Source organism: Neophocaena asiaeorientalis, unplaced genomic scaffold (assembly GCF_003031525.2).
Source record: "Neophocaena asiaeorientalis asiaeorientalis breed wild unplaced genomic scaffold, Neophocaena_asiaeorientalis_V1.1 scaffold548, whole genome shotgun sequence".
Classification (NCBI taxonomy): domain Eukaryota; kingdom Metazoa; phylum Chordata; class Mammalia; order Artiodactyla; family Phocoenidae; genus Neophocaena; species Neophocaena asiaeorientalis.
This window is the reverse complement of record NW_020172009.1, coordinates 880039-896425: the sequence shown is the minus strand read 5'-3', so window position 1 is coordinate 896425 and position 16387 is coordinate 880039. Positions and strand designations below refer to the sequence as shown.

General features: G+C 38.7%; 1 protein-coding gene across 3 annotated transcripts in view; it reads right to left on the bottom strand.

Annotated features, from left to right (window-relative positions):
* Positions 1-3739: 3739 nt before the first annotated feature.
* Positions 3740-16387, bottom strand: part of G3BP1 (G3BP stress granule assembly factor 1) — a 30747-nt gene continuing 18099 nt past the window's right edge. For all 3 annotated transcript variants that reach the window (XM_024749790.1, XM_024749800.1, XM_024749809.1), the window contains 9 exons: positions 14238-14328; positions 13207-13300; positions 11818-12019; positions 10167-10224; positions 9920-9963; positions 9359-9470; positions 9012-9140; positions 8529-8638; positions 3740-4849 (listed from right to left, as the gene is read on the bottom strand). In XM_024749790.1, the coding sequence (XP_024605558.1) occupies positions 4643-4849; positions 8529-8638; positions 9012-9140; positions 9359-9470; positions 9920-9963; positions 10167-10224; positions 11818-12019; positions 13207-13300; positions 14238-14328 (1047 nt within the window). In that variant the 3' untranslated portion in view covers positions 3740-4642. The remainder of the gene's footprint in view (positions 4850-8528; positions 8639-9011; positions 9141-9358; positions 9471-9919; positions 9964-10166; positions 10225-11817; positions 12020-13206; positions 13301-14237; positions 14329-16387) is intronic.

Here is a 16387-nt window from a genome sequence, read left to right as displayed (position 1 = left end):
AAAAAAAAAAAAAAAAAAAAAAAAAAAAAAAAAGGAAAACAACTTTGATTCTAAGCCAATACATAAGCATAATCATAAGCAAAACTGGTTAAGGGCTGTAGGCCACCTTTAATCAACTTCTCACTCAACTCACTCAGGCCATTATGAAAGACTGCTTCATGAAAGCATGAGCAAAGCCGTCTAATTTCAGCATCATCCTGAGTTAGATACATACCTACTAAAAAGAATGAAAATAAAAGTTTTATCTCACACGTGCCACCATTTCTTCTTTAATTCAGTCTAGCAAGAGTTCACAAGCCTATCTATGGTCCCCAGAACCTCGATATTAAAGTAAACACAAATTCTAAAAGGTATTAACTACCTTAAAACCACAAATCCTTGTTTAATTATCTAGTACAATATGGCCATTACTTGATGAACAACTTTAACCTACAACCCCATCCCACATAAGACATTGCTAAGTTGCTAACACACTCTTTAAGGTTTCTAAAACATTTGCGAAAGTACCTCTAACTGTCCACTGCCCATCTGTGGTATATCAGGCAGTTAGCTAGAACCCCAATTTCAAATAAATGCTGAACTTGCTTCTTTTACAAGGTTCAAAATTGCTAAACTGAAAGTTCAACAATTATCTAATTTGTATGCAGTTCCTGCAGAGATTCTTTCAAGTAGCACAAAAATAAAACTTTAATATAAAAGATATTTTTAGATCAGTAGATTTGACAAATGCAATCGTTTACTTAAAATAAGCCACAACATGAACAATGGTCTACAAATTTAAACCTCATAGAAAGAAATTTTCATATGGATTCGAACAAATTGTTTTCTATAAAGTGCCATGTTTTCCACTAAATCATTCAACTCTACAAAGGTTTTCAAATATAAAAGGGATGAAGAAAAGCATCAGAGGATGGCAGTTATAAGCAAAACACAACTGTTATAAACTCATCTGTATGATGCTGATAAAAATATTACTTCCATATCTAGATTAAATTGTATCAAATGTATTATCAAACCAGATGAGAAAATAATCTTGTAACTCAATATTACTGTTACCATACAGTCTGAAAAGCCCTACAAAATCAATGTTTATGCATCTACTTTACCCTAAAGGAAATGGAGAACAGTAATGCTAACCTTGATCCGAATGTTTACAGACTCAAGTTTCTATACTGTAGTTATTTCATGCCCTATGCCCCTAATGTCATTCAAATATAAATAGGTAGGCATTATGGTTCTAGAGAAAAAGCAAGAGTTTTGGAAGCCAATCTGCTCCTAAGCTACATGGATGACTTTGAGGCCTCTGATGTCATTTCTTCATCTATTACTTTGGGAGAAATCGCACCTAACCCACAGGGTTATAGTTGTGAAAATTTAGTTGTCTAACCTAAAACTAAAGTGCAATTCAACTAACACTGTGGTAGTAACCTACTCACCCAAAGCCAAATAATTATTTTTGCATTATCCATTTCACTGCTCCACAGCAACAGCTCAAAAAGTTGAGAACACAGGAGACACAAGTAAAGCCCAACCTCAGCATAAAAGCAAACAAAATTATTTTTGTACAACCAAGATCTATTTATTTTCAACAGATCTTAAAAGAGACCCACTGAACCAAACTAGTCTTACCTAGCTAAAATATTCATGGGTGAAGGGTTTTAAACTCAGAAAAGAACTGCATGTTGGGCCATTCCTACAGATGAAAAATTACGTTAAATGTGATGAGTTGATGCTGTCTACAGAAAATCTTGCCCTAATCTATTTTATTTTCACTTTCTAACTATGAAATATGTGACTATATGTGTATCTAGGGTGACATGTTTATTCCATCAGCAATAATGTAATCGATGATAGCTGGATACTTAATAGGGTTAACCATGACGCTAAATCCTATTTATAAAGTCCAATGCTAATCAAAACACCATAATATCCCAATTATGATAACTTGAAATTATTGAAGCAACCTTTTCTTTTCTGAAATTATGCAGTAATCCCCTGCAATAAATTACAAGCAGCATCTAGTACATTGCTACTACCTCTCCAAATTAAAAAAAAAACACAATTGGTACAGATAAAGGAAAGCTGAGATTATTACTTACAGTAGTTGTTACTATAATTCCTGAGAGAGATTTACTTGCTAATTTGTTTATTTTTCTGAGGCTCTATTTCAGAGGAAGGACAACTTTCACTGCAGTTGCCCTAGTCCACCATTCCACCCACCATGAATTACAGGAGTAGGGACTACCTGTGTTCTCAATGGGGTTGCTTCATTTTCAAAGGGCACTTGGCACCACTGGCCCCCATCCAGCAAACCCTAGATGCAGGGTATGCATCTCCCTCTACCCCCAACCCACCAAAAATCCCACACATTTCTGCATGTCCTCTAGGATATATTAACAGCCCCAAGTTGAGAAACACTGCACCTAGTTAGTGCCCTTAAAGCTCTGTTCTAAGGAGGAAGAACTTCTTGAAATGTACGGTTTAGTATTCACTTATGAAAAATGGTTTCTAGGTTATCTATAATTTATCACCAAACACTTACTGCAACTTAATTTTTTTCTCAAAAATAACTCAGGCTAAATTTTCTTCTTTCTACCACAAGCTTAATATAAGCTACGAAAGTACAAGCTGAATTTCTTCCAATTATCACTGGCCTGGGCCAAATGAAGTGGTTACCAATTAGTTATTTAAACTGACCCAAAACACAGCCATGTGACTCAGTTATAAAAGTTTCTTTATGTGAAAGAAATGTTGCCAATTTTCAAATATTTGAGGTACTGAGGGTCAACTGATAACATCAAACTTCATTTTAGATTAAGGCTACACCCTTCAGCAAACCTAGAGTTTCCCAGTAACAGCAAAACAAACATTCCTATTCCTACTAATATTCTATCCTCAAACAATAGTCCTAAAGATGAATACTGTTAAGAAAACAAATAAGTTAAACTTGACAAGCTCATTGCCCTTCGATTAATGACAAGTTATCATGCAAAGGCTTGCTTCACAAATGTGTAAACAAAACCTTCACCCATCTCCCTAAGAGCACTCAACAGTAATATACTATGCAAAATGAGTATTAGTCTATATTGCCAGATTAAATTTTCTTCCAGAAACATTTTAATAAAAATTGGCCATTTCTGGGCTTCCCTGGTGGCACAGTGGCTGAGAGTCCGCCTGCCGACGCAGGGGACGCGGGTTCATGCCCCGGTCCGGGAAGATCCCACATGCCACGGAGCGGCTGGGCCCGTGAGCCATGGCTGCTGAGCCTGCGCGTCCGGAGCCTGTGCTCCGCAACGGGAGAGGTCACAACAGTGAGAGGCCCACATACCACAAAGAAAAAAAAATTGGCCATTTCCAAGAAACACCCATTTCCAAGAAACACCCATTTCCAAGAAACACCCACTGCATGCCCACCAATAAAAGGGAAGCATAACATTAAATAGAAAATTTACCATATGGCTATGATTTAAGAAAAAAAACTAGTGCACACTCAAGCACACCAGCAAAGTCCAATATTAAAGTCACATTCTTTCTTACGGGCCACGATTAGGATTCTGAAGAGACACTGAAATAAAACTTAATATAAATGCTGAACTACTCAGGTCAAAGGACCTCTACAGAAGCATCTGACCTCAAAAGCATTCCAGTTTGAGACTCAATTTCAGAATAAGGCATAACAAATGAACACAAGACATACAGGGTGAAAGAGGGATTCTATAATTCCCAACATACTCTGAACCTAATAGAACAAATCTAAGTTTATTTTTTTTATTATTTTTCTTTTAAACAATTGCCAAGACTGGAATCAAAGATAAATAGAAGGCACAACAGTTTTGCTCTGGTTTTGTGTTATTCAGATTTTTGAAATTTTTTTGGGTCTTTTTGGTTTTTTTTTTTAACAAATACAAATTAAACATGAAAAAACTCTACTTCAAAAAAAAAAATCTAACAGTTCAAGAAAAGCTTATCAGTTGCATTCTAGACATTTAAAACCTATCTCACAGTTTAAATTTCAATGGTAAAAACAGGTTTTGGAACTGTTCTGCAACCACGTATCCAAAGAAAAACTCTACTAACACCTTTTATTCAGTTTTTAACCATACCAGAGAGAATCTAAATTGTCAATATTTCCAACGGCAATTTTTCCACACCAGAAGGTAGTTATGACTCTCAAAGAAGAGACAATTTGGGTTCTTCCTGCCTTCAAAATGTTTATCAAATCCTGTAATTCTCACAGGCTTTTGAAACATGTAGAAAATAAGTAAGAAATATTCCAATGAATGAAACATACCAAATGTCAGTAATAAGCAAGACACATTCCTTTGGGGAAACTGTTAAAAAAAAATCCAGTCTATATGCAAATAAAGCAAGGAAACGCAGTCTTTTTTTTTTCTTCTTTAAAAATCCACTTTTCCTAAAATATCATTCCACAAAACTGGAAGTGAAGGACTAAAAGGTGGAGGGGTGGGGGTGAGAGGGGAAGGAGCACACACCAGTAACACAAAAAGTAGAACTGTATAAACTTAAGCAGTTTATCATAGACTAGGATCAGATTCCAAGATACCAAAAGGTTGGCTGAAGAAATCACCATTCTGTGGGAGCTAGGGTTTGTACTGCTGCCTGAAGATCGGTGAAGAGCAATTCACTGCCTTGGAGCAATGCCCCTTCCCACTCCAAATCCTGGTTTCTGCACCATGCCTCCACGGGGTGGGCCTCTCATCCCACCACCCAGCCCACCTCGAGGGCCTCCAGGTCCCCGAAGGCGGTTATCTCGGCGGTCTCCTTCCCGGGCGGCTCGAGTCTTCTTTTCTTCCACATTCAGACGGACCTCACCTCTGAACATGATGGGCTGTAAGAACCAAGGTGAACAGACTTACAGAGTGCTTATGGGCTACTGAGTACCAAAGACAAAACAAAGCTATAAAACCAAGACAAAACAAGGAACCAGCAGCTTACAAACCACCTACGTTCTCACAGTGCAGTTTTTTGTCTCAAACTCAGAACACATAATTTTCCCACTAACAGATACATGGAAAAGCAGTTAGGTATGTAAGCTAGTTCAAAAGTCAAAAAGTCAATTTAAAGAGTGCAGCAGAGTAACTCTCTTTGTACTTATTAAAGCACATCTTATATTCCCACAGAATTATTTAAATAGAATATAAATAAAAATTGCCACCTTCTCCATGGATTGGGAGGCTTAGAATAAAATCCCATCATCACCTAATGTGGAAAGACTTTGCTGCACATGTTTATGCAAAGTACATATACGTCTCAAAAACATCATGAATTTCATCTAAATATAATCTTAAAATGCTATTTGCCTGAACAGAATTTGGGAAAATACTGAAGATAATAAAGATACCAGATCTTAGTGCAGGAAAAAAAAGATACTTCCCACTATGTCTTGGGCTTTCTTTTTTGCCAAGAGAAGTACAGCAAACAAAGGGTTACTCAAGATTCCAATGAACTCAATTTACGCTCCTTGCTGGTACTCAGTGGTTTTCTACTGTAATATTTTTTAAAATAAATATCTAACAGTACTTACTATGCAGAGAAGTATTCTATATACTTCACTTTTATTATCTCATTTAATCTTCACAACAACCCTTTCAAGGTTGTTAGCACACCTATTTTATAGAGACCAGCAAACTATGCGCCAGGGAGGTTAAGGAACAAGACTGCACGGGTCACAAGGCTAGTGAGAGACAGAAGAGCAGTGTAAACCAAGGCATTCTGACAGGAAAGCATGAGCTCTGAACCAACACAGCATGGTCAGACACCACGGTCATATTCTACGAGCTATTTCTGTACTCATAAAAAATTACTGAAGGGGGTTTCCCTGGTAGCGCAGTGGTTAACACTCTGCGCTCCCAATGCAGGGGGCCCGGGTTCGATCCCTGGTCAGGGAACTAGATCCCACATGCATGCCGCAACCAAGAGTTTGCATGCTACAGCTAAGGAGTCAGACAGCCACAACTAAGGAGGCTGCCTGCTGCAACTAAGGAGCCAGCAAGCCACAACTAAGGAGCCCGCCTGCCGCAACTAAGACCCAATGCAACCAAATAAATAAATATTTAAAAATTAAGAACAAACCAAAACAAAAAAAAGTCTAAAAAAAATTCTGAAGGGAGTACGGTAGACTTCTACCAATACAGTGAGGTGAGGGAAAGGCAAGCTACATCTGAAGTCACCAGAGTTCACAGGAATGATCTGAAAGTGCATGTAAGGAAACCTGCATGGGGGTGGGGCGGGGGAGCCTCTTTCGAGCTGACTCTAAAGTGAATTTTAAATTCTGATTAAATATATACTTATATTTGTACATTTATAAGTATTTTAACACAGATTTACAAATATTTATATATATATTTTTTTATATACACAGCATATAAATCACACACATTAATGTGAAGTGCTGTTCCTGGTAATGTTCTAGATACAATGGGAAAAATAAAATCATTTAAAGTCTGAAAGATAAGGAGAGGTTAGGACTGCGGATATTTTAAAAGGTAGTTATGGAAGATACCTCTATGGAGGTATCACAATGATAGAAGCAATCTGAATGAAAAAAGGTAGCAGACATACAGCCCACTTTCTGAGGAAATTTACCTCAACAATTTCTATGCATAATGATGCCATGCCTTACCCACAGGGGTTAAATGAAACACCAAAGCCCTCATCTTGGATAATTAACTGGAAGCAAGCTATCGGGCCTGACCTTGTTTGGCCCCACAGGAGTATCATACCATCTAAGAAAATACAAAGTCAACGCTGCACCAAAAAGTGTGGCCCCTGGGTCTACTGTATGCTCAATGGTGGATTTACCAACAAAGCCTACTGGACATCTCTGTGTTCAGTATTCTGTGTCCTGGGTGACATAAGCCATATTCTCTCCACACTTCACAGGGTTTTGCAGGAGATGCTTCACAAAAGTAGTGGTCCAACAGTTTAACAGACAATGCACATTTCAGATTAAGGCTAACTTAATGTTATGACCACAACATTAAACTTTATAATATACCCATTAACATTCTGGAGAACATCAGAGGTTCTGGAGAACCTCTGGGAAATAATGATCTACAACATTTCTAACTAACATGGTTAATAAAATGTGTAAGTTTTAAATGGCGGAGACTGAAAGCAGATTAGTGGTTGCCAGCGGCTGGGGAGAGAGGATATGGGGGAAAACTGCTCAATGAGTAAGGGACTTACTTTTGATGAAAATGTTTTGCAACTAGATAGGTGATGGTTGCACAACAATGTGTATTAAATGCCAATGAGTTGCACACTGTTTTTTTTTTTTGTTTTTTTTTTTGCTGTAGCAGGCTTCTCACTGTTGTGGCCTCTCCCACTGCGGAGCACAGGCTCCAGACGCACAGGCTCAGCAGCCATGGCTCACAGGCCCAGCCGCTCTGCGGCACGCGGGATCCTCCCGGACCGGGGCACGAACCCATGTCCCCTGCATCGGCAGGCGGACTCTCAACCACTGCACCACCAGGGAAGCCCTGTATTATTTTTTAATGAAATTTTTTGTTTTGTTTTGTTAATTTGTCTTTGGCCACGCTGGATCTTCATGGCTGTGTGCAGGCTTTTGCTAGTTGCACAGAGCAGGGGCTACTCTTCGTTGTAGTGTGCGGGCTTCTCATTCCAATGGGTTCTCTTGCTGTGGAGCACAGGCTCTAGGCACATGGGCTTCAGTAGTTGCAGCACGCGGGCTCAGTAGTTGCGGCACATGGGCCCTAGAGCAAACGGGCTTCAGTAGTTGTGGCGCATGGGCTCAGTTGCTGCAGCGCGCAGGCTCTAGGGTGCACAGGCCTCAGTAGTTGTGGTGCACAGGCTCAGTGGCTGTGGCTCACGGGCCCTAGAGCGCAGACTCAGTAGTTGTGGCACACGGGCTTAGTTACTCCGCGGCATGTGGGATCTTCCCAGACTGGGGCGTGAACCCGTGTCCCCTGCATTGGCAGGCAGACTCTCAACCACTGTGCCACCAGGGAAGCCCAGGAATGGTCTCTTTAAGAACACAGAAATAAGATTCTGATTCTACAAATCCCTCTATTATTAGAGAAAGTACTGTTAATAAAAGTGCCTTAAGGTAGGGTGACTCCAAACCCAGACAACTTACAGAACAAAAGAAGTTCCTCATAGTTATACCCAAACAGTTATATATGAAGACTACAAATATACCCGCTAAACAAACTGATTCTAAGTTATCTTAGCTAAAAGTAACATAATATTTAATTCATCACTTACACCAGAAGCCACTACCAAAGAAAGGAACTGCATAAATCTCAGCGCATTGGTTACCATAGTTACTTCATTCTCCATCATGCACATATTCAAAAAGTACATTATTCAGACAGCAGTTTTGTTTTTGTAACTCCCAGGCAGTTCTTTTAATAATGGTTAAACATGATGGAAAATATTACCCAGACATGTTGGAATAAACCGCGCTTTACATATAAGACATAGTTTTAAGGATGAATACGTTAAAAGACCAAAGATACAGAAAATCAAGATGAAAAACTGCTTACCCTGTTGCTAAGCACCTTCTGAACAGGCTCAGAATCATCAAACACAACGAACCCAAAATTGGGTAATTTCCCACCGCTGTTAATACGCAGCTCTACCACATTCCCATAATCTGCAAGTGGAACACAGATTCTCATATAACTTAGAACATTTCCTTTAAGTATTACACGCACACTGTCCAATGAAAGCCACTAGTAACACATGGTTACAAAGCATGTGAATTGTGGCTACTCCAAAGTAAGATGTGCCCTACGTGCAACATACACACTGGATTTCAAAGACTTAGGATAGGCTGATGGAAAGTATCTCATGTTTCTACATATTAAGATGATGTGGGTTAAATAAAATATTAAAATTAAATTATCCAGTTTCTTTTTGCCTTTTAAAATGTTACTACAAAACTTAAAATTATAAATGTGGCTCATCTGTTTCTACTGGATAGCACTGTATTAAATGAATCTAGTATTTAAAACTCAATAACCTACTTTGAAAAAAATCTTTAAGCTCTGATTTGTCCACCTCATGAGGCAGGTTGCCGATAAAGAGTTGGTGACTGTCAGGGTGTCTCACGATTCTTCGGGGTTCAACGTCACCTTGCTCACCAGCCTCACGGACTGAAGAGGAAACAAAAGCAGGAAGGAATGAGAAAGAGGACACCTTTACATGACTGTTCCATTCAACAGTTCTCTCTACCCCTAAATACAGGCAATTCCATTAACTCCACAACATATTTTTTAAAATCTAAGTACACACAAACATCAACTACCCTCCCAAAACAAGCTCTCACCCTCAACAGGCTCAGACTAAAGAAGCCACCCTTCTGAGCTCTCACCTGGTCTAGGTCCCCTCTGGGGAGGAACATTTATTCGCTGTTCTCGCACCCTTTGATCCCTCTGAGGCCTCTGCGGTGGAATCTGAGATTCAGGCTTAGACTCCGGACGAGGCTAAAAAATGCGTAATGTTAACTTTTGTGTAAGAACAAAGCAAGCTTACCTTTTATTCTTCTGAAGTATCCTAGCTAACAATAAGGTTTAAACTAGAAAATGACAATGCCCTCATTCTCTCACAAAAAAAAAAAAAACCACATTAAAAATCACCTTGTAACACAGATGTAGAGAACAAACGTATGGACACCAAGGGAAAAAAGCGGCAGGGGCAGGGGCTGGTGGTGTGATGAATTGGGTGATTGGGATTGACATGTATACATTGATGTGTATAAAACTGATGACTAATAAGAACCTGCTGTATAAAAAAATAAAATTAAATTAAAAAAAATTTTTTTAAATCACCTTGTACCCTTCTCCTCTGCCTTATTCATTAAACCTCTGTGAAATCACATTACACGAAAATACAAGTAAATTTGCCTGATATGCAAGCTTAATTAGAAACTCACCTGTGAAGCTGGTACTTTAACAACATGAGGTGGTATCCCAGTAACTGGAACAGCTCCACTGGGTGGTCACCTTGCTCACCAGCCTCACAGACTGGTCTAGGTCTCCTCTGGGGAGGAACATTTATTCGCTGTTCTTGCACCCTTTGATCCCTCTGAGGCCTCTGCGGTGGAATGTGAGATTCAGGCTTAGACTCTGGACGAGGCTGTGAAGCTGGTACTTTAACAACATGAGGTGGTATCCCAGTAACTGGAACAGCTCCACTGGGTGGAAGGTTCTTACTAGTCACAGATGCCCAAGAAAACGTCTAAGGGAACACACCAACATCAGCTGATTACACTACTTATCACAACAATATAAAAGGTATTAGCTTTTGGGCTTCCCTGGTGGTGCAGTGGTTAAGAATCCGCCTACCAATGCAGGGTACAAGGGTTCAAGCCCTGGGCTGGGAAGATCCCACATGCCACGGAGCAACTAAGCCCATGTGCCACAACTACTGAGCCTGCGCTCTAGAGCCTGCGAGCCACACCTACTGAAGCCTGGGCACGCAGAGCCCGTGCTCCGCAATAAGAGAAGCCACTGCAATGAGAAGCCCACGCACCACAACCAAGAGTAGCTCCCGCTTGCTGCAACTAGAGAAAGACGACACACAACGAAGACTCAACACAGCAAAAAATAAATAAATAAAATTTATTTTTAAAAAAGGTATTAGCTTTTGAATTCTTGTATTATTACATGCGCATCTCATTTTCAGAGGCAAGATGGAATTTATAAGTAACTTGAGATTCCTTTTCCCCTCTACTTAAAATTTAGTACTAAAATTCCTTAGGACTAATCAAGTATCAGCAAAGTATGAGAGGCTACTTCCACATAATTTCAAGTTTGTGAATCAAAGAAAATTCTCCTTCCAAAACCAGCTCTTCCTCCTATGATTCTCTCAATCTATAACCCAACTACACCAACTTTAGAATCTTCTTGAGTTATATCAATCAATACCAAAATCACCAAATCCTATTATTTACATCTTAAATCTCTTCTCCATCTCCACTGCCATGACCCTAATCCAAGATGTCATTACCTCTCTCCAGAACTACTATAATTAAGCCACCTAAGTTGTCATCCATTCTCAATCCAGCCAACCTACTTTTCCACCTGCAAGCTAAAGTGATTTCACCATTTCTCTTTCCTACTCACCCAGAAGCTTCCAGAGACCAAGAGCTCTATCTACTTTACTGACAGTTCCCATACCTAGAACAATGCCTAACGCAAAGACACTTGAAATAACTGTTAGAGAAACGGCATTACAAGAACCCTGGCCCCATAAATACAGCACTAAAACATATTCCTTCAAGGAGCATCAACTGTAAAGGTTCTGTTAGTTCAGTTATCATCTTGATGTGACTCAGGGACAGTAACTGAAAATCTTCAAACTTTTCAAATCAGGTATTCTGATTAGAAAAGTAGTTATACTTGAGCAATTTGTTTCTACTTGTACTGTAAAGTTGTCCTCAATTAGATTTCATAGAAAAGGGCAGGAAAAGTCTGTTGTGCCATGTTATTTTTCAAAGATAGACTATGACTTGTTTAACAAGCACACAATAATCTGCAGTTTGAAAGATGTAATATTAAAAAGAAGGTTTGTTGATGCAGTGATAAAACAGCACCTGAAATTTCTGGCCTAAAAAGTATTCAAGTTTCCTTAGAGGAGGGAAAAAACTACTTCTGATTTTAGAAAGCAATATGCATCTTACTTCTTATCTGAGGTATGGCTCAATATGGAAGAAACTTCCCTGAACAACCAATACGAAAATGTACCTACAGAAGGCAACCAAGCAACAATAAAGAAGAAGAGAGATTTTTAAAAATAGAAGTGGAATAAAAATGAAGACACATTGCATACTCTCAAGTCCTCCTGCACTGTCTGGGCTATGTCTGCAGGCGCTGGAGAAGAACTCTTCTGAGCATCCTCAGGAGCAGTTTCTTCCAATACTGGCTCAGACTTTTCCTCTTGGACTTCAGACACAGGTTCTTGCTCTGGCTCTGGTTCAGGATCAGGCTCTGGTTCAGCAACAGGTTCTTCTAAATGTTCTTCTAAGTCATTGCTTTCATGGTAAAATTTGAGAAATATCATTCTGCTTCCATTGATTTAGCAAGAAATTCCTAGAGACCTGAACCTAAAAAACATAGCTCTCTCCTCCCCAAAAAGATCTAAGAATTATGTATTTGCGTATTAAAACAAGACAACTCTTCAGCCCTCAGTGAGCAAATCTTAACTGCAGTCAGATTTGCTAAATTCTGATTAAGCAAATGCATCAAACAGATCAAAATGAACCAGAGCAGTGTTTCTCAGAATCCCAAAATTATTACAATTTACCTATCACATATCACAAAACTCTAATAGGCTATGGGGAGGTGGAAAGGTACAGTTTCCGTTTTTTCAAGATAAAAATTTCTAGAGATTCTGCTGCACCATCGTGCATATACTTAACACTACTATAAAGTACACTTAAAAATGGTTAAGAAGGTAAATTTTATGTTATGTGGTTTTTAGTATCAAAATTTTTTCTCACAAAAACACACAAGGAATTTTGGAGGGAAAAAAAAACCATCAGTTGTGATTCAGAATAGTCCTTAAACTTCCACATAAGTCACTTTAACAAACTGCAGATGCCTCCCCCCACCGGAAATTCTAATTTGGTAAGTTTGTGGTCGGACAACAAATCTTCATTTTCAACCAGCAACCCAGGTGAGTAAAGTCAGTCCCATCACCACACCTTGAGACACATTTGAAAGTATCCTTTAAGCACTGAATATTAACATTAAGGGTATCACAGGGCAACAAGTAAATATTAATTTATATTGCTATCCAACATATTTCTGTTCCAGTTGCAGATTAAAAAAAACCTAAGATACAATCACACATTTGCCTGAGCTAATAAATGAAGTTCTTTATTGTTACTTAACTCATGTCTGAATTTTTGTCAATTTATGTCTCAGTCCTTGTACACCTTGCATCTCAAAAAAAGCACTTAAAGCTATGCCTTGATGTATTAAATACTTGATAACCGAAAAGCAACTGATGGATACTATTTAAGTAGTCCTCAGACTACAACCTATAGTAAACAAGTTATATATTTATGTTACATACCAAAAGCAAAACCTTTCTTCTGGGAAATTATCACTATTTTCTGAGATAATTCTGAGCATTATGGCTGCCCTCCAACAAACAGAAAGACTAACAACTCAAATTCTCATGCAGCTCTGGACGGATGAACAAAGTTTTCCTTACCTGACAGTTTGATCATAGAAAGTTCCAGAATCATCAGGTACCACCTCAGGTGTCTGCTGTCTTTCTTCAGGTTCCTCTACTTCTTCTTCAGATTCTAAATGAGAAAAGAAATTTAACATATTTGTGCTCACTTAACTCACAAATGTATTCACTTGCACAATGTTCATCATGATAAAAAGGCAGTGAAATAAGAACAGTACAGATACATAAAAAGATAAAGAAAATTGGGTAAAATCATGACGTAGGCTTTAAGGACAGATTTAAGGCCATCGTAATGTCTGGGTTACAAGCATGGAGTCTGAGGTCATATTGCCAGTAATCCAACGAAGGTTCTACCACCTAACTAGCTATATGACATCAGGCAAATGACCTCTGTGCATTTCAGTGCCCTAATTTATTAAAAGGGAACAATAGTTCCTAAAATACTTATCTGTAAGGCTGTTGTATTATACAATAAATACAAAGCACTTAGAATTCTGAGTCATACAGAAAACACTAAAATACTAATTACTCTTAGCATTCAGAGACAATTCTCCATGGGTAGCTGTGTTTCTGCATATCTTACAAGTGAGGCAATGGCTAATCTTTGTTCCAGACTACCTTTTAAGAATATTTATACAGCAACACTCTCGGAAAACAGCGTCTCTCTCCAGAGCAACGGGCAGGCATGTTTGCTGCCCCATTATAAGGTTTTGGTTGCCGAAACTTAGGTTCCACTCTAGTAATGCACCCCACTGCACTGCAGGTATCATCTAAACTTCTGCAGTGTCCTACGGAAACTACGGCTAAGATGCTACTATTGTTGCTATAATAACCTGTCTACTTCTGATTTAGGAGTTTGATGTCTTCTACCAATATCAGTGAAGTAGACTAACCTATCAGCCTCAAGTAGGTTAAAATCTCCAACCCTTCTTATGCCTTGACAAAAGTTACTAATGAAAGATACAGAGAATTATGAAAACATTCAAGAAACCTACACTCTCTTCAGGTCAATCTGATGCCATCCAAAAAAATTTAGACAAGTAACTTACCTTCCTGAGGCTCAGTGACAAAGCCACCAAAGACCTCATCTTGGTATCTGAAGATATCATTATGAACATAGAACTTATTTGCAACAGAGCCCTGCAATGCCAACAGAAAGTTTTCATTTATTCAGCAAACTTTTAAAATTCCACATCACCCTACACCATCGTTCTCAACTAAAGGCAATAGTGCCCACCCCAGGAGACATTTGGCAACTTTGGGAGACATTTCAGGTTTCCCGTGAGGGAGGAGAGCTGACAACTACTGAGGAGATGGCAGGGACGCTGCCAGACACCCTATGCTGCACAGGACAGCCCCACAGCAAGCAGTCACCCAGTCCCAAATGCCAATAAGGTCAAGGCTGAAAGGATCCCTGCTTTACATTACATACTGTGTGCTTAAAATACCACCAGGTGAATATCCAAAACTGACAAACTCTAAGATGCCAAAGCCCAGACTTTAAATCATTTCTTGAACAATAAATACATATTACCAATTGCAACAGATATTTTTAAATTCGCTAAATCTCTATCCAAGAATATTGACACAAGCACTCAAACGTGTAGCTAAAAAGGTTTGCCTACCCTAGGTATAAGACACAACTACACTGAAATCCAACTATGTCATTTACTAGTCATTCAATTTCTAAGGCTGTTTCTTCATCTGCAAAATGAAGGATACCAACTTATACTTTAGAGCTTTGAATATTAAATGAGACAGTTTATGTAACAATCCATTATACTATGGTAATGTTAAGATCTTCCTCTTTAAAGGCAAAAAAGAACTAAATTTAGAATAATTAATAATCATCCCATGATTCCTTGAATATTTAGAAGTCCATCAACAATTTTAACACTATAGATAATCTAAGCCTTCCTCTAAAAATCATGACTAAAACGACTTCATGTAATTTTTCAAATAGACAACTGAGTTATTTTATATTCAAACAATAAAATGACAGGGATTTTAGATTCACTACCCTTCAACAGAAAAGTGTCTGACAAGTAATGCTAGAGAAAACTTTTAGTCAGCAGGTCCTCTTGGAGCCCCTTCCACACGCTCACAAAGATAGGATTCCTTACTCTGTTCATTCTGGACCAGTCGAGAAGGCAGTACAAATGCAATTAATCAACATAAGCCTGTAGTCTTTTCATGAGAAGCATGATAACTAAAAAAAAAAACAGGGCTCCTTGAAGTAACAGCTAACTCCAGAACTGGGGTCGTGTCTGGAGCAGGGCGAGTGCAAGGTGAACCTGAAACATCTGTGCCACAAACTGCCCCCCCCCGCCGCAAAAAAAACCCCAAAACAAACAAAAAAACAGAAACCCGCTTGAAGGGGTTCACACTTAGCAGATCCTAGGACACTTCGGAAATTAATAAAAAATTAACTAAATCCATTAAATAAAGACCCCATGACAGATAGAAGAAAAGGCAAAGTTCTTTACAGTAGAATGCCAACTAATAAATAAAGAATTAGATGATCACTATTTGTAGCCATCAGAGTAGCAACTGATTCTGGCAAGAATCAATGAATGCTAGAACTAGCGTCTAAAAGTTTGATGAAGAACAAAGTATACGCACAGTCTCAAAGAAGCACCCACAATTTACTTACTAATGAGAAAAGTAAAAGCACTAACTTTACAGTGGCAAAACCTGGTGACCATCACCTTAACTAAGTAATTCTAATAATGGGCCTAAATGACATCAAGTGCTACCTAATGTGAGGCACTGAAAGACATGTATAACCTAAAACTAATTATAAGGAAATATCAGACAATTCAAACTGATGCATTCTACACGGTAATTTGATTGTCCTCTTTAAAAATGTCAACGTCTTGAAAAACAAAAGATTAATGAATTATAGCTGATTAAAGGAGCCTAAAGAGACATGACAGCTATATGCAATGTATAATGCTGAACTGAATCTTGGACAAGGAAAAAAAAATTACTATTCTTTGTATTACTGGGACAACGACCAAAATTTAAATATGGACTATAGATGTATTACAAATACTCTAATTTGATAACTGTACTATGGTTATGGAAGAGAAGTCCTTATTCTTAATAAGTGCTCATGGGCTTCCCTGGTGGCGCAGCGGTTGAGAGTCCGCCTGCCGATGCAGGGGACATGGGCTCGTGTCCCGGTCCGGGAAGATCC